The following is a 20,141-nucleotide window of genomic DNA, read 5'->3' as shown; positions in this document are numbered from 1 at the left end:
TTTATGATATTAAATCTTAAATCAGACTGAGGATGTATCCTAGGAACAGGAGGCATGCGTGGTGAGGGTATGTGTCTCGCTGTCCCTCCCTTCCTCTCCTCTTCTCTCTCCTCTTTTCCTCTCTTGCTAACATGCCATCATGTAATCGCATCTTCGCCTGCCGACAAACCAGCTCTCTCCATAGCAACCTCCCAGGAACCTGGAGAACATGTTCAGCACGGCAGCAGAGTGCAGTGTGCGTGTGAGAAGACACTGAGGTCCGGCGCTTGGTGAGCACACGAGAGGAGGACAGAGTGGAAGATGGACAACTCCTCCTATGCCAGTGCTCCATGAACAAGTAACGTAAGTGGATTTGTTTGGGGTTTGTCAGGTGAACAAGATGCTTAGTTCTGGCTTTGAGGACAGATGAAACGAAAGCTTTCTCTTGTAGGAGTAGATCAGATCAGGAGTGTGATAAACACCTCAGCTGAGCTCTTCAGTATGCACAAGGTGCAATCCAGTGTCTTTTTAAACACTTTCAGTTACACGACTAAAATCAACAACAACAACTCTGAAATGCTGGGTCATGAATCCAGACCTTCTGTGAAGATCTAATAGGAAAGGTACTAAATAGATGAGTTGATGTCTAGATACTTTATGAGCTCTTAACTCAGCTTGTTTTTGTCCTTTCTGGATGTGTTCAAGCTGGTGGAATTGTAAGGGAAGGGAATAGAGAAGGTTTAAAAATAAAAAGCACACACACACACACACACACACAGGGATGCTGGATTGGCTGTTGTCCCACCCACACACACTCCCAAACTCCCACTCCATGACAGACCGTTCACGCCTCCACTTCGCCCGCTGCTCACAGCACAGCATAGCTTGGCTCAAACACCACACACACACACGCACACTGAGCTGGAGTACTGTATAATGTTGTACTTTGTGTTCTCTTGAGTGTGTTAACGTTTTATAAAACCTCTTTCCTTACTTCAGCTGTTTCCCAGGAAACGATTTCAGTCGTCTGTTTTATATATTTAAATAAAAAAAATTGATAAAACACATTACACCTAGTTCTATTGTAAAAAATAATATTTTTTTACCCTCAGTGTTATTTTTAGACTATAACAAGTTGAAGGAACACTGAGAAAGTGAGGCTTCTTCATTTCAACACTTTATCTTTATGTGTCGTTCCAAATCCCTACATTTCTATTTCCCTCACAAGATCTCTTCAGATTCATGACGCAGTGCTCATCTACAGACAGTTACGATTAGCTGAGTTAAAATTAGCTAAGAAATTCTTGAAAAATCTGACACTCCTTTTAATAAATTTCAAGTACATAAATATTTGTTTTTAAAAAACACCTTAATTCTGTGCAACATTGTAGATTCATTGCTAGATAGTACGTTGTTGATAGTACTTAGCTATCTAATAACGTATCAAAGCAGTCGACTTAGCTAAGTCGACTGCTCTGACAGGTTATTAGATAGCCAAGTGGACTGTTCTGACAGGTTATTAGATAGCTAAGTCGACTGTTCTGACAGGTTATTAGATAGCTAAGTCGACTGTTCTGACAGGTTATTAGATAGCTAAGTCGACTGCTCTGACAGGTTATTAGATAGCTAAGTCGACTGCTCTGATACATTATTAGCTAGCAATGTCGACTGCTCTGATACGTTATTAGCTAGCTAAGTCAACTGATCTGACAGGTTATTAGCTAGCTAAGTCGACTGCTCTGACAGGTTATTAGCTAGCTAAATCGACTGCTCTGACAGGTTATTAGATAGCTAAGTTGACTGCTCTGACAGGTTATTAGATAGCTAAGTTGACTGCTCTGACAGGTTATTAGATAGCTAAGTCGACTGCTCTGATACGTTATTAGCTAGCAATGCTGACAGCACTGACACGTTGCTAGCTAGCTAAGTCGACTGATCTGATACGTTGTTAGCTAGCTAAGATATTTTACTTCTCTTTAGCTCCTCGTGTTGTTAGTTAAGTTAGGAATTCACCTCTGAGTCATGTTCTCACTTACATTATAGCGGCTATAAACAGTCGTTCCTTCACCAGCCTCCCCTTTTTCTATCTTTTCAGGTTAAGAAGACAAAAATAAAACCTCAGCATGTCTTGTTTCCATAGAAACCACAAAGAAGCGTAAACTCCTCTGTCCTGAAGGTTGTCAGAAAGCTTAAAGTTACAGCTTTACCTCTGACTGTTACAAAGTGCTGACACTGGAGACTCCTTCCATAAATTATGTTCAATAAGCATCTCCTTAACACTGGGTTTTATCTGTTTACAGAACAAGTCTGACGCAAATCCCTGAGAACATTGTTACTTTAAAACCGCTAACAGGATAGACCGTCAAAAAAAAAAAGACCTGACTTCTGACCAATCAGAATCCAGAATGACACCATGACTGAAAAGATCACACATTTAGTCAAAGATCAGTGTTCAGTGATTAACTCTTTTAAAGAATGACCCCTTGATAGCAGATCGTACAACTGTTTCAGAGAAGCTGCTCGATAAAAACCTGTGAAATGAGATGACTAAAGTTCCTGATATCCTTTTAGTCATGCGAAAGTTGTGAGTAATGAGGTGGCAGTGGGTCAGGAACATGAAGAGCGCTCTCTTTAAGAAGTGATGGCAGTGGTGGAGCACTGCGTCAGGATCGCATTAGAGACGTGTGTGTGTATATATGTGTGTGTGTGTGTGTGTTGATGGTGTGAGAGATCACTGGACTCTGCCCAGCACTCACAGGAAGATTTATGAGACTAAGCTGTTGGTGCAGTCAAACAAATGATATTACACATTATGTAAAGTGTCTGTTATGCGATTTATGTTAACCTGGAGATTTAACTGAGATTTATTTATTAAGTGTGAATCAGCAGACATGATTCTACGGGTCTCTTGCTAGCATTCATTTCCCCCTGCTGTGATCTCACTTTTATTCCCCAAAGGAATTTTTTCTCAACCACCTTCACACACTTAACATTTAATGTGCCCAGTGTGAGAGCAGTTTTACTGAATCCACACTGCTGAACTGTAAGTGCTATGTTTCTGCAGGTCGTGTTGGTGTGTTGGAGTCATGGCGTCTGCCGGGCCTGAGCTGCAGTGGAAGTGGATAGAGCTGCATGACTTGGTGTCCCTGCATGCTGTAGAGAAGAAGTTTCAAAACTCTGCCGGAGCTGCTGTCAGGCCGAGGCAGTGGAGGCTCCACGGTCGTCCCAGACCACACCTCTCTCGGCTGGACGCATACAAGCTGCATTACGCAGCCTGGGACGGACGCGTGGAGCACGTCAAGGGTCTGGTGAACTGCGGCGTCCCTGCTGACTGCACGTGAGTCATCGATGACCTTTAACTTTGTGGTACTGTGAAAAACATGATGGAAAACTTTGAAGCCTGGGAAGACATGGCTGCTGCACTGTTTGACTAAAAATCTAATAAATTCAACCCATCAATACGAAATTAGAATTATAATCCCAAACACTAATCATTCCAAAATCATGATAAGTTACTCAATATGAAACTAAATAAATCAAAGCTTTGACATATTTGCTTTCCAAAGCATCCACCCCCCCTAAACACACACACACACACACACACACACACACACACACACACACACAGAACTGCATATCTGGTAACACTGGTAATGCAGAACATTTGGCTAAATTAATTATTAAATGCTTGTAATTTAGATATGCACTGAGATCTTGTCTTCTGGACCATGTAAGATAAATAAAATATCCAGCACAAAATGATCGACGAATAAAGTAAATAAATATTTGGATTGATTAAAAGTGATCCATAAGTAAAAAAATAAGAGACTACATTAAAGGATAACAAAAATGATAACAAAAGAAAGTCCTGATTGAAAAGAAAACATACCTGATTTATCAGGAAATAATCAAGTGGCTCTTAATCGCCTTGTCAAACCAATGGCTATAAAGTACAAAGTAATTAGTGTAGCTGTGAAGGCTTTTCCACCACAAGGTGACAAAAGTCTCAGGATGACCAAACATTGTGGAACTCCATGGGTGATTTTATAGTGTTTGTTTTGTACTCTAGAGATCCTCGCGGCTGGACGGCCATCCACCATGCTGCTTTCAGAGGACACCTCGCTCTGCTCCGGTTCCTGCTTCATGCCAGCAAAATGGATGTGAACTCCCCGGATATCTTTGGCTGCACCCCTCTGCATCGGTCCTGCATGGGAGGCAAAAAAGACGCCACCGAGTACCTCCTCCAGAAGGGAGCGTCCCACTGGGCACGTTCCTGTTGTGGCCAAACACCCCTCCACCTGGCTGCGGCTGGAGGGCACCTGAGCACAGCTCGGACGCTGCTGCAGCACCTGGCATCACCTGATGTGCTGGACTCCCGTAGGTGGACGCCACTGCATTGGGCCGTGTTCGGGGGTTGGGGCGATGTGGCCGAGCTGCTGCTGGATAACGGGGCGGAGCTGGAAGGGCCGAACGGTGTGGTGACTAGTCCCCTGCAGCTGGCTGTGATGATCGGAAACGAGTCAGCCGTCAGACTCCTGCTTCATCGCGGAGCCGATGCTAACCTCAGAGGTTCCAACGGCCGAACGGCACTGCACCTGTGTGCCTGCTCTGCTGAGAAGAAGGTGATTACATGAATGGGTTTGGATTAAGCTAACTAAAACGCAACCCCTGACTCTGGTCAGTTTAAACAACTCTAATACTGATACGTTCTCTTACCGAAGTTATCGATCTCCTCTAAGCATGGTTAGCTCTCTTATGAAGCAATACACAGTGGCCAGTAGTTTGCTTTTATTATCCAGAATTGATAGCTTTCTTTGGCTAGCGGTTATGATTTGGCTATGTCTGCAAAAGCTGTAAAAATTCTGTGAAACCTTAAAGAATCATGACCCCATTTTAGATGGAGGCCAGAATGAAATATATTGATAAATAAATGTTTTTTTTAACAAAAGATAATAAAACCGAAGGTGGATTTCAGTAGAGAACATTGAGGAACACCAAACATGATATCATAGCACTTTAAAAATATCTGTGTCTAAAATACTCCAAAAATGTCTCTATTTTCCATTTGTACTACAAGCACCACTGCCAAGAACTGAGTGTACACTCAAGGTCTCGTTGCCCTTTGGCTTTCGCTATGCTGTCAGTGCACCAAGCCAAGCACATACAGAGCAACAGATGGTATTTGCACTGGTGAATCACAAGGCACCGTTCCCATCTCCTTAGCACCATTTAATCTGTCCTTTTTCCTACATCAACCATTTTTCTGTTTCTTCTCGCTTCCATCTATCAGGTCCTGCAGCACCTGCTAGCTGCTGGAGCGAAGGTGAGTGTGAAGGACAAGGATCAGGCCACTCCGCTGCACCTGGCTGCCCTCAGTGGCTCCGGAGCGGTTCTCCATCTCCTCATCCTGAACGGGGCCGGGCTGGAGGACAGGGACAGCCTTCACATGACCCCGCTGCATTGCTCCACACTAAAGGACAACGCTGAAGCAGCAAAGCTCCTGCTGCATTATGGAGCAGACGTGAACGCCACTGAAAGGCTGGGGAGGACCCCACTGCACCTGGCCATAGAAAGGGGACACTGCAAGGTGCTGTTTCCTCTCTCACTAGGGTGTCTGAAGCCCTACGTATCAAAATGCATCATATTGTCATATTTATAGCCATAAAATAATCACTAACGATTAAACATTAAAAAAGGTAACTGTTATTGCCTTTCTTGATTTCTTTAACAAATTTAGATGAGTTTTTCTGCTATGAGGGAAAAGTATTCACTTAATACCTTTTTGTGTGTTTTACTTCTTCGAAATGACCTAAGCAACATCTGAATGAGACCAAAACCAATATTTCCACTTTCTGCAAAATCTAGCTTATCTGCCCTATGAAGACGTTCTATTCTTTAATTTTATTCTTTCGTTTTGCGCTTAAGTGATGATTTTAATGGAGATAAAAAGCAATGAAAGTCACACAAAATCATTTGTCACGAAGCAGAATCAAGAAGAAAAACGGAGGATCGAAGTGCAGGGTTTTTCAAAACACAACCCATGAGTTAGGCAGGTGACGAGAAGACATTAGTGGTAAAAATCATGGCTAGAACAGAAACTCAAGGAAAACAGCTCCGAACGTGAGAGAATAGCAAAGCAATGATTTGTAAAGATGGACTACAAGACATGAGCTTATATAATGGAAACCAGGAACTGATTGAAACTCTGGCATACTGACCTCTGCTGGAGGGGAGGCGTAGTGTTGCAAATTTAAACAATCTTATGTCTGGTCTTGCTTGACCGCAATAAATAACAGTGTTTGGATAAACTTGAAGTGTTGTTTATTATTATTATTATTATTATTATTATTATTATTATTATTATTATTATTATAGACAACAAGTATATCTTCGGCAAGCGCGTTTCAGTAAATCACAGAAGAACCTGGTCTGGATTGAGGCAGATATTTACAGAAAAGTGCAAAACTACAGCAGCAAACACCAGACATCTTTGCTGATTTGAGAAGACGGTGTTGTTTTTCCTCCCGTGTGTCCGTCTACGCTTACGTCTATACTTTATTCGCCAGGTTCTGAGCGTTTTGCTGGAGAGAGGTGCAGACCCGTCCATCAAGACCAAATGGAAGGAGACTGCAGAAGACCTGGCGAGAACAAACAAGCAGTACGGATCACTTAAAGTGCTCCAGGAACACAGGGAACCTCCAGTGAAATCTCCACCTCTAGTCCACATTATTACTGAGAGTGTTTGGTAACAACAGACCGACAAGGCGTGAAGTTTAGATCAACAAAGGTTTATTGTCCTGAAACACACTGTGTTGTTGTTTTTATTTAACCTTCTGTCTGACTCATCTATCATTTGTTGTACTGACACGTGTTGTGCAACCGTCTGAACACGGTGACGTGTGTAGGGATCACGTGCTACGCGTGTTTCCGTGAACTAACGTGTACTATAATAACGTGCTGTCTGCGTGGTGACGTCATCGCGGAGGGTTACGATGACTTTCGCAATGTGCTGCGGTCCAAACCCTCGTTCCTGGAATCGACGTCATCGGAACTTGTGTTGTTACTAACACGCAATAAAATATAGTTAACAAATCGATATTTTCTCATTTTATGGAGAGAGAGAGAGATAAAAAAAACACACACGTATACGATAATGGTGTAGTTCTGAAATTGTATTTATTTTGTTTTGGGTTTATTTTAACGTGAACAGAAAGTTGGAACTATTTGTTGGTAAAAATGGAAACGCGGAGGTTTTTCTACCACAGCGAGTTTCTGTGTTACGCGGCAGGACGGCTTACTGCGCATGCGCGTCACACTTCCGCCCTTACCCGAGCGTTTCTTTGTATTTTCGGTGTTCGGCTCGTATTGCGATGGAGGCGACAATGGCTACAGCTCCGGCTCCTGCCGCGCCGAGCAGCGCTACAACCAACGAGGGCATTCTTATAGGAGATAAGGTTTATTCTGAAGTCTTCCTGACTATAGATAACTCGTTAATCCCGGAGGAAAAGCTCTCACCGACTCCCTCTATGCTCGACGGCCTAGACCTGCACACCGAAACCGACCTCCGGATCCTCGGCTGCGAGCTCATACAAGCAGCCGGGATACTCTTACGTTTACCACAGGTATATTAGTTCTTTTTCTTGTGTCTAAAACCTGTTCAACAATGACGAACCTTCGTGGCATAGATGGGACCAAACAGCCCACCTGTATTCCGGCAAGGCTGCCTTCTTCCTGTTTTTTATTGGTTACTACAGAATATTGACGGGTAAAACGACCAATCAGAGAGCGGAAAAGCTGTAGCTCTTGTCTGCTGAACCAATCCCTACGCAGGAGGCGAGACTTGTCTGAATACCGGTGGGGAAAAACAACGACGCTAACAAGCTAGTTAACGTGGATAATTAGCTTGATGTAGACTGAAATGCCGCTTGTATATAACAAAGGGATTATTTTACTGAGTGTTGAGTACTTAACTAAACAGTATGTAGTTTAACCGACTGTACAATACGATATACGTGTAATGCCGGCTTTTAGCTGAGCTAACATGCTAGCTATCTTAGCATGCTAGACAAAAACAAAATGGCGGACGTCGGAGCGCTGTGTGAGTTCTTGAGGAAAATGAAATGGGATTGTTTGCTATTTTACAGGTGGCAATGGCAACCGGTCAAGTGCTGTTTCATCGTTTTTTTTACTCCAAGTCAATTGTGAAACACAGTTTTGAGGTAAGGAGTGAATTTTCTCCTTGATATTAGCCGACTAGGCCGCGCGCGTGCGTCAACACGACGTTCGTTCTGGCGGCCATGTTTGTAAAGCCCTCAGTGTAACTTCACACTTTTAACTGAAATTAATTAACTATTATGTGTAGATAAATACGTATTATTCCAGTACGTATTCTAACACTTAATGCCCCCTCTGGGTAAAAAAAAAACATTAAAGGGGCCTGATGTAATATTGGATGATTTTTCGGTTCAAGTTGACGAAGCCCCGCCCCCTCTGCATAAGTGGCCAGTACAGTGTCTATAAAATGATTGACAGCCCGCACATCCAACCACAAACAGGCATCAGTTTTACAGTGATTTAAGGTCATAACTTAAACCCCTGGCTTGATTTTATAGGGTTTACGTTTTCTCGTCATGTCATTAATCAGCCTTAAGCTTAATCTTTTGTCTAATCTGTCGTATTTTTCTTTTTGTTGCCAAGCCAGTTGAGACCAAAACAGGCTTTACAGCATGTCCAACCAGAACAGCCCTTTATTAACCTACATAATGTTTCATGTCGTCTACTTTGTTATTGTAGTTCACATCGATAGTGCGTGTGTGACGCTGAAGGCGTAACGTTGCCTGGATTTATTTTTCCTGTTCAGATTGTTGCCATGGCCTGTATCAATCTGGCCTCGAAGATCGAAGAAGCCCCACGTCGAATAAGAGACGTGATCAATGTCTTTCATCATCTGAGGCAGATCAGAGGAAAAAGGTAAGCGTGCAGCCGCCCTCTTAATATTTTCCCGTAACAGTTTCCTGTTTGCTTTCTTCGTGCCAGCAAAACCTTTTCACCTCGACAGAGTTGTCTTTGTTTAACATGTAACATCATCACTTTACATAAGAGAATCAGGTATACTTTAAACCTGCTAACTGCGATTAGTAACTCTGCTTTTATTTTATTTATTTATTTTTAATAATAATGTGCCGATTTGAGTGCCATTTTGTTTGATTTCTGTACTCTAAACCATTTTAAGGCTTTTCAGTTTCATCATCTGTCATAAATGGTAGTAAGAGCGAGATAATCGTCTGCTTACCTGCACACGTAATAAAGAAAAAATGCATCCTAACCATTAAGTCATAACTTTTTTTTTTTTTAACAGAGGAATAATATAATAATTGGATTTGTAGATTCATTAGTAGTGGGAGGGGTGATAGGGCTGTTCAGCTGAATAAAGACTGTGGTATTAACTTGAATTCTCTTTTCCCTTGCAACCAACTAACAGCGACCAGCTACATTTACCAAAGCCTGGGTGATGTGGAATGGTACGTAGAGCTGAAGCAGTCGGCATGGCAACAGTGCGAACGAGTGAGGCGTGGCTCTCCCCCCGCTCCCCTGGGAGGCGCCAGTGCTCTGAACGCGCTCACTGGGAGACTCGGGGACCACAAAAGGTTGGCCGCTGGTCCCACAGCGTCTGGCTCACTCCTGTAGCTCAGTTTAAGCTTGTGGTTTCTATCGCAGGTGATGATGCTGTTTTTTGTAGCAGTGAGACAGACCGAGAAACACCTCAGACATCACAGCTTTCACAGAAAACACACCTTAGATTAGGGACACTCATTTAAGTTCCACTCCATAGGGTCCTCCAAGAGCTAGTGATTTAGTACCAACATTAGTGTCTGTCTTTTTTTTCCTCTCTCTCTAACTCAAGTTCATGGTTAAGACATGTGCATCCATGCAGAGCTTGTAACGTCCTCAAGCTTATCAGGGCTTTTATATTCTCATAATTTATGTAATGTTACTTTAACGCACTCTTTAATCATAGTAATAGCAGTAGCTGCAATAATCATTTATTGTTACTGATGGTAATAAAACGGTTACAAAATTGATGTAATTATATTTCGGCACCTTTATCCAGACTGACTTACATTTTTATTTTTTTTTTTTTTTTTACGACTGAGCAATTGATTTTTAAGGGCCTTGCTCAGGGGCCCAACAGTGGCAGCTTGGTGGTCATGGTCTAACACCTTAACCACCAGGCTACCACATCCCACGTTAATGCACCCTTTTTAAAAAAAACAATGACATGTTGATTAAAGCTTATGTTTTAAATTGCACATTTATTTTATTTTTTTTCATCTTTCAAAAAAAAAAAATAAGTAAACTTTTTTTTTTCTTCCCCCCAAAGTGCAGAAACTCTTTTGTAGCCATCAGGTCAGTTTTCAGTAAGAGTCTCTTCAGCGTATTCGCATCACTCCTCGTTATTCGGCAATATATTTAGTCTGAAATGTAAATTTTTATACCTATTTAGCCCATTTACGCCTTCATATACATTTATAGTGACAGAACAAATGTGTGTTCTTTTCTTGTTGGGTCTCTTAAGTCTTCCTATGACGTATGTAGAGAAGTAGATTTCATGATGCAGTTTTATTTATTTATTTATTTTAAATTCAATTCCTGTTCATTGTCACATGAGTGTTTTATCTCTGTAGACACTTTGGAGCTATTTTCCAGATGCTGGGAAAATTGGGGAAATGGCTCCAAGTCCTGCATGATGATTTATTCACTGTTCCTGAAGGGATGGAATTGTCTGAATGGCTTTTTTTTGTGTGTGTCTTCTGGTAGAAATGTCTTTCCCTTTACACTGTTCCAGGGCTTCAGGGGTGTGCTGTTTCTGCTAAAGCTGTGATGTAAGAGAGGAAATTATGTCTTAGCTTTATTATGCGTCACCGTCACTTGTGGTAGGACTAACAGTCTTCTACTGAAATTACAGGACTCAAAAAAAAAAAAAGAACAAATTAAAAAGCAAAGAGAGAAAATGGGCCTGTTGCCTTTAGTTGGTTGGAAAGGGGAAAAAAAGCTACTTTTGATTTTGCTTTGTCTAAAACTGAAACAAGCAAAAAGGCACTCTGGCATTTTTTTTTTTATTTTTATTTATTTATTTTTTTGAGACATAATTGGGTTTTGGGGGAAAACGACTGTATTTTCATTCCTTTATGAATCAGGAGTGCGAGCCCATTGATACTCGATCAGAACTACATAAACACGAAAAACCAGGTGATCAAAGCCGAGCGACGTGTGCTGAAGGAGCTGGGTTTCTGCGTCCACGTCAAGCATCCTCACAAGGTGAGTCCCGTTTCCTCAATCACACGACCTGACCCAAACGTCATCACGTCACGTTAGCGAGCCCTTTGCGGCTTCCTGAAGTCAGTAGAGCAGGAAGATGCTAAAATAAATGCAGGGCGTAGAACCACAACGACTGCATGCGAGAAAGAAAGCTAAACAAAACAGACACGTAACAGTCGACACGTAGACGTCAGTGCATGCCCGCATTCCCCACAGTGACGTAAGTCAGGCCAGGATCTGATGCGCTCGTGGTTAACACACCTGTGCTTTCCAGCCGCCCGTCGCCGCGGCGTAACCCACGCTGTCTGTCTGTCCTGTTTCAGATCATCGTCATGTACCTGCAGGTCCTGGAGTGCGAGAAGAACCAAACGCTGGTCCAGACAGCTTGGTGAGTTACATAATCACGCTCTATTAGGAACTTGTGTAGTCACACTGAACCCTTTGCTCTGTACTTTTTCTTTATTTTATTTTTTTTCCCCCTTTACCTGATGATGGAATTGATTGTCTTCACTCAGACATGTCTGTTTGTTTTTTTTTTTCTTTCTATTTATTTCCCCACAATTTTTTTTTTTCTCTAATGTCATAAAAGCACTCAAACGGAGATCTCAGTTTAACTTTGTCCTTTCTCTCTACTCTTTGATTAAAGGGTAGTCCATGATGGTAAGTGTCATAAAGAACCTCTGAACTCTGCTCCTCCAACCACATGACCCCAGGAATCTGCCCCCATTGGCTGCCCGTCTCGAGACGGCCAATCCAGTGAGAGCTCTCTGCCCGAGAATCACTGAAGGGGGCCTTTTCCATCTGGCAGCATCATCTTGTTTTCTTGGGGTTGTCCACAAGGATTTGTATTTTGTCCCTTTTTTTTTTTTATTTTTAAATTCAGTGTAAATTCCACATTTACAAGAATTTATGATGAGCAAGTAGGTATTGAAAAAATAGGATTTATATCTTTTTTTTATTTTTTTAATTATTTCTTTTTTTGGTAGTTAAATGTACATATGTATTGTGTGTTGACGCTGATGTGGTCTTTTAGAAATGTAGCATCCAGCACCAACAATCCATTTCCTGTTTCCTCATCATGTCAGGGCCGTGAGCTCCATGTCTTATTAACGTTTAGGCCTTAAAGGACAAATCCACCCTGAACTGTTCTGCTAGATTTATTTATATTCAATAATTAACATCTTTTATTGACTTGTCGACCTTCGTTGTGGTCAATAAAAGGTGTTAATTTAATATAAATAATGAAGAATTGTATGCTGATGAATAACAATTATCGGCAGCGACGCCGTAAAGCGCAAGAACCTCCATCGTTCCATACAGACGTTTGTTTCGTGGTGGAGTTTTCCTTTAAGTAAAAGAGTCGGACACTTAATCTGCTTCTAGTTGTCTTCGTCGTTTATTTCTGACCTTTTGTAAGCAGCTTCCGAGGATAAAGTCACGCGACGGTGCGACAGCGCGTCGTAATCCTACGACTTGTCCTTACTCGAGCCGTGTTCTGTCTGCTAGTTAGCTGCGTGTCGCAGGAGACGCTCGTCGGTCCGATCTTCGCGTAGCCGCTGCTGTGCTCTTGGCTTTCGTCTCCCGTGGGCGCATGCTGTCGCGTGTCCCGTTGCATGACCTCATCCCTGTTGTGTGTGTCTCAGCCACCGGCTCCGTCCGTCTCCCGATTTGACGTTAATCAGCCTCGTCGTTTGCGTTTGCTGAAAGCTAGCTCGACCCCTCGCTGCAGGCGACGTGACATCCGACGTTTTACAAGCGTCGAGCAAAAAAAAAAAACCCAGATGTGATTGTACGCTTGCATCGTAGCTTCTAGTTAAATTGATTTGATTTGATTTGCATGAAACTCTGTGGTCGTGGTTTTTCTTTTTAAGCTCTTTGCATGTGCAGGCAGTAAATAAGGAGTCGGGGGTCGTATCCAGGACCGAGCGAACCATTCCACTGTGAACGTGCTCTCATCTGTTCTGCATGTATGTGTAAAAAGGAAAAGAGAAAAGAGAACCTGCCGTTGTTCATGTTCAGGCAGCCAGAAGTGAGTGACAGAGATTAAAGAGGGAGGGAACGGACAAAGCTAAACACCGAGTCTCCTTAAGCGTGTCTTGAACGCACTGCATCATGGGTAGAGATATGGGGGATTGTCAGAGGCTGGAGCTCAGGGAGACATCTGCAATGTTGTGCTTCACCTTTTGTGTTGCAGGAACTACATGAACGACAGCCTTCGGACCAACGTGTTCGTGCGGTTTCAAGCCGAGACCATCGCGTGTGCCTGCATTTACCTCGCGGCTCGAGCTCTACAGGTACGTTTACGCTCCTGTCGTTTGTTGTGTACACTTCATGGCTCCTTTACCGTCTCTGGCTTTTTTACATCAAAAGGAAAGCACTATATAATTCACCTCTGTGCTATAGATTTGTTAAACTGAAGTGTTCTTTGTGAGTCAAGGGTTCGTCTCGCAGCGTTTCCTCCTCGGTCTCCTCTCTAGCTCTCTTAAAAAGGGTCTAAATCTACTGTATGACTTCAGCGAAGCTGCTTTATGTTTACATTTACATTTACATTTACAGCATTTGGCAGACGCCCTTATCCAGAGCGACGTACATAAGTGCTTAAATCTCTAACATTGAATACATTAATATTCTGTGACACTGTGGTGTCATGTTTATGTCAGCTGCAAACTGGATGTAGTTAATGCCACAATATGCAAATGCAGGATGTTCAGCGCTGGTTTACCAGGGGAAGGGATTTGGTTTGTAGGCTTGAGGTGTTTTGTAATTTGTCATTGGTTTTTTTACATGAAGGGAAGTCTGTTGAAATTTATTTATTAAAATCAGTCGGTTGGTTTTGCGAAACCGACACAACCTGCTGTTTGTAACGCGCCAGAGCGAATTTACAGAACATACAAGGAATTAGGAGTAGAAAATATCACAAACTACCGTTTTAAACACGTCTCGCTCCGTCCGTCTCAGATTCCTCTTCCGAATCGACCGCACTGGTACCTCCTGTTCGGAGCCACGGAAGAGGAGATCAAGGACATCTGTATCACGACACTGAAGCTGTACACGAGAAAGAAGGTACGCACCGTTACTTTCTTACTTCTCTTATGACTTTTCCTGACTCACCGTTCCAGCTTGTGGTGTCATGTTCCTGTTTCCATGCTGCATCGCTTATGTCCTGTTTATGTTCTGCTCTCAGCCAAACTATGATCTCCTGGAGAGGGAGGTGGAGAAGAGGAAGATGGCTCTGCAGGAGGCGAAGCTCAAGGCCAAGGGGCTGAATCCAGACGGGACGCCTGCGCTCTCCACGCTGGGAGGCTTTTCTCCTGCGTCTAAACCAGGTACAGACACCCCACCCCACCCCTGATGTGTGTGTGCATGTCCTGGAGTGTTTGAGTTCTGACGTTCCCTTTGTCACGACCCTGCAGGTTCTCCCAACGTGACGAAGGCGGACGAGAAATCTCCGAATCCTCAGCCGCTGAAAGCGGTGAAAAAGGAAGCTGAAGATCGGGCTCAGGGCTCCAAGAGTCCTCACAACGGGTGAGTGTTCAGGACGGCTGTCACGTTATTCGTCTTTAAAAATAAAATCTGAGATAACTTGCAGTTTTTTGTGTCTCAGGCTCAGGAAGGAAAGTAAACTGGGTCGGAACAGTCGGAGCGACAGCCGCTCTCGCTCGAGAACACGCTCTCGGTCCCGATCGCGATCTCCAAGACGACAGTGAGTTCAGTTTTTACCTTTTAACATGTTAAAATATAATTAAATTGAGTTGTATTTGTCTCTGCTGGTGTAGTTATAATAATGACATTATTTTATTATCCGATTTAATCTGTGACCTGTTTATAGCTGGGTGTTTTGTAGTAAGAAGACTTTTCTGTTACAGCTACAACAGCAGGCGCAGTCGCTCGGGTACTTACAGCTCGCGCTCGCGCAGCCGCTCTCACAGCCGCAGCTTGTCTCCACGGCGACACTCCAACCACGTCGCCCCGTCTCCCCTCCTGCCGCACCTCAAAGCCAAACTGCGCTCGGACGACCTGAAGCTCCACTCTCGCCACGGACACAAGAGGAAGCGCTCGCGGTCCGGCAGCAAGCCGAGAGACCGAGAGCGCGAGAGAGAGCGAGAGAGGGAGCGCGAGCGCACCTCCGCCGACCTGACGACTAAAAAACACAGACACGACCGTGGAAGCGGAAGCGGCGGGCATCACAGAGACCGGCGTGAGAGATCACGTTCGTACGAACGCTCTCACAAGAGCAAACACCACAGCAGCAGCAGCAGCCATTCGGGCCGAAGCCGCCATCGCCGCTGACCCCAGCCAGCTCTGCGTGGCGTTTATGACCACATGCGCCCTCCTTTTACATTTTATTCCCTTTTTTTTCTTTTTCTTCCTCTTTTTTTTTTCCTTTGTCTCGGCAAACCGTTTAGTTGAAATGTAAAGTGAAGGACTGGTACATATTTACAGTGTAAAGACTGAGATAAATGCTAATGTATTACAAAGAATGCTTTGATTTATAAAAGCAGCCTTTTGAGTGTTCGGGTCTGGTGTCACTAATTTAAACAAATTGTTCAGGAGAGACATTAAGACTTTGCATATACGTGTATTTACAAAGAACATTTGCTCTACAGGTGGAATAGACCATATTTTTTTACAGCGAGATTGCAGACGTTTCATTTCCTTCGATCGTGGTGAATTTGTTACACTGGTTTTAGTCTGCACTAAATGTTCATCTTGAATTTTTACTCAATAAAAATAGTGACTTATTCTACTGCACGTGGCGTCCTGTCTATACTTACATGAGACCTCATCGATGTTTATGAATGGAAGTTAAATACTCTGAGGACGATGAAGCGGAGTTACTGTAACCTCCATGAAGTCTCACGTTCCTCTTTTCGTCTCCTAAAAAATTGCCAATAAAAAACAATTTATGAATTGACGTTTATTCTTTATCCGTTTCTAGTTACACTGAATCTTATAGCAGCTATACTCTGGTCTTGATGTGATAGCTGGACAAACCGGAGGATAAAAAACATGTTCAACAATCTAATATAAAAAAAAATCAGTGTTGTAAAATGTTAATTGTAAATAAATTTTATTTATTATATATTTAAAACAGCCATAAGGTAGTTCGTGATGTGCTGTTCCTCGTCCAGCAGAGGGCGCCATCGCACCGCATCGCTGCTTATTGTTTGTCAGCCTGAGGTCAGCTCTGCTCTCATTGGCTCCTGCTGTGCGGAATGACGTCACCTTCACTCTCTAAACCCACGCAGTGAGAGTGTTATCAGATGTAGGCTTTTATCCCTGCTTCATGCTGCTGAGATGAATTCCTTTCCCAATAACTCCATGGCCTTGTCTCTGTGAGCCAGCGTTACATCGAAATCGCCCAAATACGTGACACGACTCACCCACAAAGAGCCCTTTACTTTATGATCGTGTAATTATTCACACGGTGAATTCGCACAATAAAACTCCACACTCGAACGCTAAATGCGAATATATCCGAATATTTTGTATGAGAGATTCATGGATCGATTTCTGGTGCTAAACGTTAGCAGACGTGTGTTGCTGTGCGAGCGTGTTAGCGCTAGCGCACGTGGCGTCTTGTCGAACGTTAGCAGGTTGTCGCTTAGCGACAAAAAAAAAAAAAAAGGCTTCTTTTTAGTATTTTCCAGCATCAAGTAAATCAGTAAACGCTGGAGTCGAAGTCGTCGGTTATCTCCGCCGTCCACGCGTGATTATTAGCGGCTTCCTTCGTCCTGATTGTTGGATGGTTGAAAAAAAAAATCTGATTAAAGACTTGAATTAAAAAAGAAGAACTTTCTTTTTCTACGGTGCTTTGAGTTTGAGTGTGAGGGTGTGTGGTGTCTACTGTGGTGTCTGTCTACTGTGGTGTCTACTGTGGTGTCTACAGAGTTAATAAGGTTTAAAAACACCTTTAATGTGTGATGATCAGACTGTTCCTAACAGCTCACACGTCTCTCGTTCCTCTCCTGTGGTGCTGCTACACTCAGCATCTGGCTGCTATTTACTCTCTCTCTCTCTCTTTCTCTGTCTTTCTCTCTCTCTCTCTCTCTCTCTCTCTATCTTTCTCTCTCTGTCTTTCTGTCCCTCTGTCTCTATGTTTCTCTCTCTCTCTCTCTGTCTCTGTCTTTCTCTGTCTCTCTCTCTCTCTCTCTCTCTCTCTCTCTGTCTCTCTGTCTCTCTCTCTCTCTCTCTCTCTCTCTCTCTCTCTCTCTCTATCTTTCTCTCTCTGTCTTTCTGTCTCTCTGTCTTTCTCTCTCTCTCTGTCTCTCTCTGTCTCTCTGTCTCTATGTTTCTCTCTCTCTCTCTCTCTCTCTCTCTCTCTCATACAGAGACACAGCTCATGTTTTCATTTAAACGCTTTTCTCTTTCTTTCTGTGTCTCGGCTTTAAGTTCACACACGACCCTGAATGCGGTTACGCTCCGTTCCGACTCTGCGGCGTCCCAGAAGCCGTAACCGACCGTAACCATCTTCTCTTCACGCGTTATGATCTAACGTCTTGATCTTTTTTTCCTCTCCTCCGCATCCACATCTTCTGCCGGTCATGAGCTCCCGCTCTCTCTCGTTTAACAGGAGGCGGGTGGGAGGCCTTCGCTCCTCCTGCCCTGTACTCCAGCCTTCCTCTTTCTCCTCCACTGTGTCAGAGGACAAGAACACAAGCAGCGTACAACCTATCACGTCTCTGTGTTCCTTACTCTCCCACACACTCTCACACACACACACACACACACACACACAGCTCTCCGTTCCATCCTCCCGTGTGTCTGACGCTCGGGGCTCAAGACGCCTACGTGAGGTTTTATTCACCGTTTCAGACACTTTGTTCTAGCACGCAGACGAAGCTCACAGATGCGTAGTGAAGAGGAAGCTCTAAAATAAAAAATCTTTAACTCCGAAACGTTGCGTATTAAAATCCGTCCCACCTCCACACGTCGTAAAGCTCTTCAGTGGGAGTCCGACTGCACCGGATCGTGTCTATAAATAATTACACCCGGTTCCTTTTGGATCTGTTTGAGTCAGTGAGTCAGAATGAATTGGTGTTGAAGTTTCTGATGAAGAAGAAGAAGCGGGTTTATATTAATGTGCGCCTTCTAATATGTTATAGTTGCTATAGCAACAGCTTAGTCAGAAAAACATAAGTGTTGATACTGTGACGTTTGAGGTGGTGTCCCAAGAGGTGAACGTTGTTAATCAGAGGATCAGGGTTCGAGCCCCAGCACCATCACCTTAATATCCTCCCTGCTCCAGTGGTGCTGTATCACATCTGACCCTGTGCTCTGACCCCAACCTCCGAAGCTGGGATACGTGAAGAAAGAATCTCACTGTGATGTAACGTAGATGTGACAAAATAAAGACTTCTCTTTTTTATAATAAAGAGAAGTTTGTTTAACATTAAAAGTCTGCTGGGTGTTCATGGGTGTGTGAGCGGGAGGAATGAAGGAATGCCGCTTAATCACACACACACACACACACACACACACACACACACACACACACACACACACACACACACACACACAAGCTCATCTCTCCTGACGTACGTACATTCCAGCTCAACAATGATCCTCATTTATGGGAAGGGTGTGTAGGCCTGCATTTTGTTGCACGTGTGTGTGTGTGTTTGTGCGTGTGTTTGTACACACACACACACTCTTTCTTTGTCACATATTCCTATCCAGCCGCAAAGCCATTTCCCCTCTGAGCCGTTCTCACATTATCCTCGCCAACACCATCATACGCCAATCTAATTAACACACAGAGGTCGTGTCGCAGCGGGACCCCGAGGAACAAAGAGTGTTTTTTACATACACAAGCCAAGGGTTTTCTCTCTACACACACACGCACACACACGCACACAGGTGCCAGGGGTTCCTATTCCCCCAGAGTCATCACACACGCGAGGTCACTACGGTGCTATGATGATAACTAGAGCCATGTGATGCAGGTTCTTGCTCCTGCTCCTGTTTCTGCTGCTGTGTTTTTATCAGGGGAAACGTTTGTCTCATTAAACCTCACACCTTACTAACATTACCGTCCTCTGCTCCTGCTGGATGTCACCTCGATATGCCACAATGCCAGAAACTGGCAAAACAATATATATATATACAAACACACACTAGTAGATTACTTAGTAGAAAATTTCTGCTTGTGCTCAGAAGAACGAACACAGCGTAAAGTAACAGACTGTAACTAACACTGATCGTTCAATTAATATGATAAATAATCATCCGTATATCTATTTAATCAGAATGTACATCATCATCATCATCATCATCATCAAAAAAAGAAAAGAGGACAAAGTTAATATATTGGATGAAATGACATCATTCATTCATTCATTCATCTTCTACCGCTTATCCGAACTACCTCGGGTCACGGGGAGCCTGTGCCTATCTCAGGCGTCATCGGGCATCAAGGCAGGATACACCCTGGACGGAGTGCCAACCCATCACAGGGCACACACACACACTCTGATTCACTTACACAATCACACACTACGGACAATTTTCCAGAGATGCCAATCAACCTACCATGCATGTCTTTGGACCGGGGGAGGAAACCGGAGTACCCGGAGGAAACCCCCGAGGCACGGGGAGAACATGCAAACTCCACACACACAAGGTGGAGGGGGGAATCGAACTCCCAACCCTGGAGGTGTGAGGCGAACGTGCTAACCACTAAGCCACCGTGACCCCCCTGAAATGACATCAGTAGCAAGATATTTATTTGACAGAACAGAAGTGAGGGAGAGACTCAGAGGTCATTTCCTCTCTGATATGTGAACAGAGATCAGTGGAGCGAAGACACGATGACGGGTGACTTCCACCTCGGGTGATGAGAC

At 43.6% G+C, this 20,141-nt stretch overlaps 3 protein-coding genes across 6 annotated transcripts in view; 2 read left to right on the top strand and 1 right to left on the bottom strand.

Moving 5' to 3' along the window:
- The first annotated feature begins 139 nt into the window (after positions 1–139).
- ankrd67 (ankyrin repeat domain 67) lies at positions 140–7,115 on the top strand. The gene is made up of 5 exons (XM_060878382.1): positions 140–342; positions 3,044–3,316; positions 4,049–4,601; positions 5,270–5,566; positions 6,546–7,115. The coding sequence occupies exons 1-5, from the start codon at positions 317–319 to the stop codon at positions 6,726–6,728; spliced, it is 1,332 nt and encodes a 443-aa protein (XP_060734365.1). The 5' UTR covers positions 140–316; the 3' UTR covers positions 6,729–7,115.
- Positions 7,116–7,253: 138 nt separating this feature from the next.
- Positions 7,254–16,050, top strand: ccnl1a (cyclin L1a). 4 transcript variants are annotated; one of them, XM_060878379.1, is made up of 11 exons: positions 7,272–7,601; positions 8,124–8,198; positions 8,840–8,949; positions 11,178–11,298; positions 11,622–11,686; positions 13,493–13,592; positions 14,257–14,361; positions 14,483–14,624; positions 14,712–14,823; positions 14,903–15,001; positions 15,165–16,050. In XM_060878379.1, the coding sequence occupies exons 1-11, from the start codon at positions 7,350–7,352 to the stop codon at positions 15,586–15,588; spliced, it is 1,605 nt and encodes a 534-aa protein (XP_060734362.1). In that variant the 5' UTR covers positions 7,272–7,349; the 3' UTR covers positions 15,589–16,050. The 4 variants fall into 4 exon arrangements, 3 of the variants coding, with proteins under 3 accessions (XP_060734364.1, XP_060734362.1, XP_060734363.1); XM_060878380.1 differs by lacking the exons at positions 7,272–7,601; positions 8,124–8,198; positions 8,840–8,949 and adding an exon at positions 9,461–9,626; XR_009649030.1 differs by lacking the exons at positions 14,483–14,624; positions 14,712–14,823; positions 14,903–15,001; positions 15,165–16,050 and adding an exon at positions 11,945–11,958 and having other exon boundaries at positions 7,254–7,601; positions 14,257–14,292.
- A 21-nt stretch (positions 16,051–16,071) lies between these two features.
- lekr1 (leucine, glutamate and lysine rich 1) overlaps positions 16,072–20,141 on the bottom strand; it is a 99,408-nt gene continuing 95,338 nt past the window's right edge. Inside the window, exon 14 of the mRNA XM_060878378.1 lies at positions 16,072–16,176. The gene's annotated coding sequence lies outside the window, so the exon portion shown is untranslated. The remainder of the gene's footprint in view (positions 16,177–20,141) is intronic.

This window comes from Tachysurus vachellii, chromosome 9 (assembly GCF_030014155.1).
Source record: "Tachysurus vachellii isolate PV-2020 chromosome 9, HZAU_Pvac_v1, whole genome shotgun sequence".
Lineage (NCBI taxonomy): Eukaryota > Metazoa > Chordata > Actinopteri > Siluriformes > Bagridae > Tachysurus > Tachysurus vachellii.
This window is presented reverse-complemented; position numbering and strand designations above follow the sequence as displayed.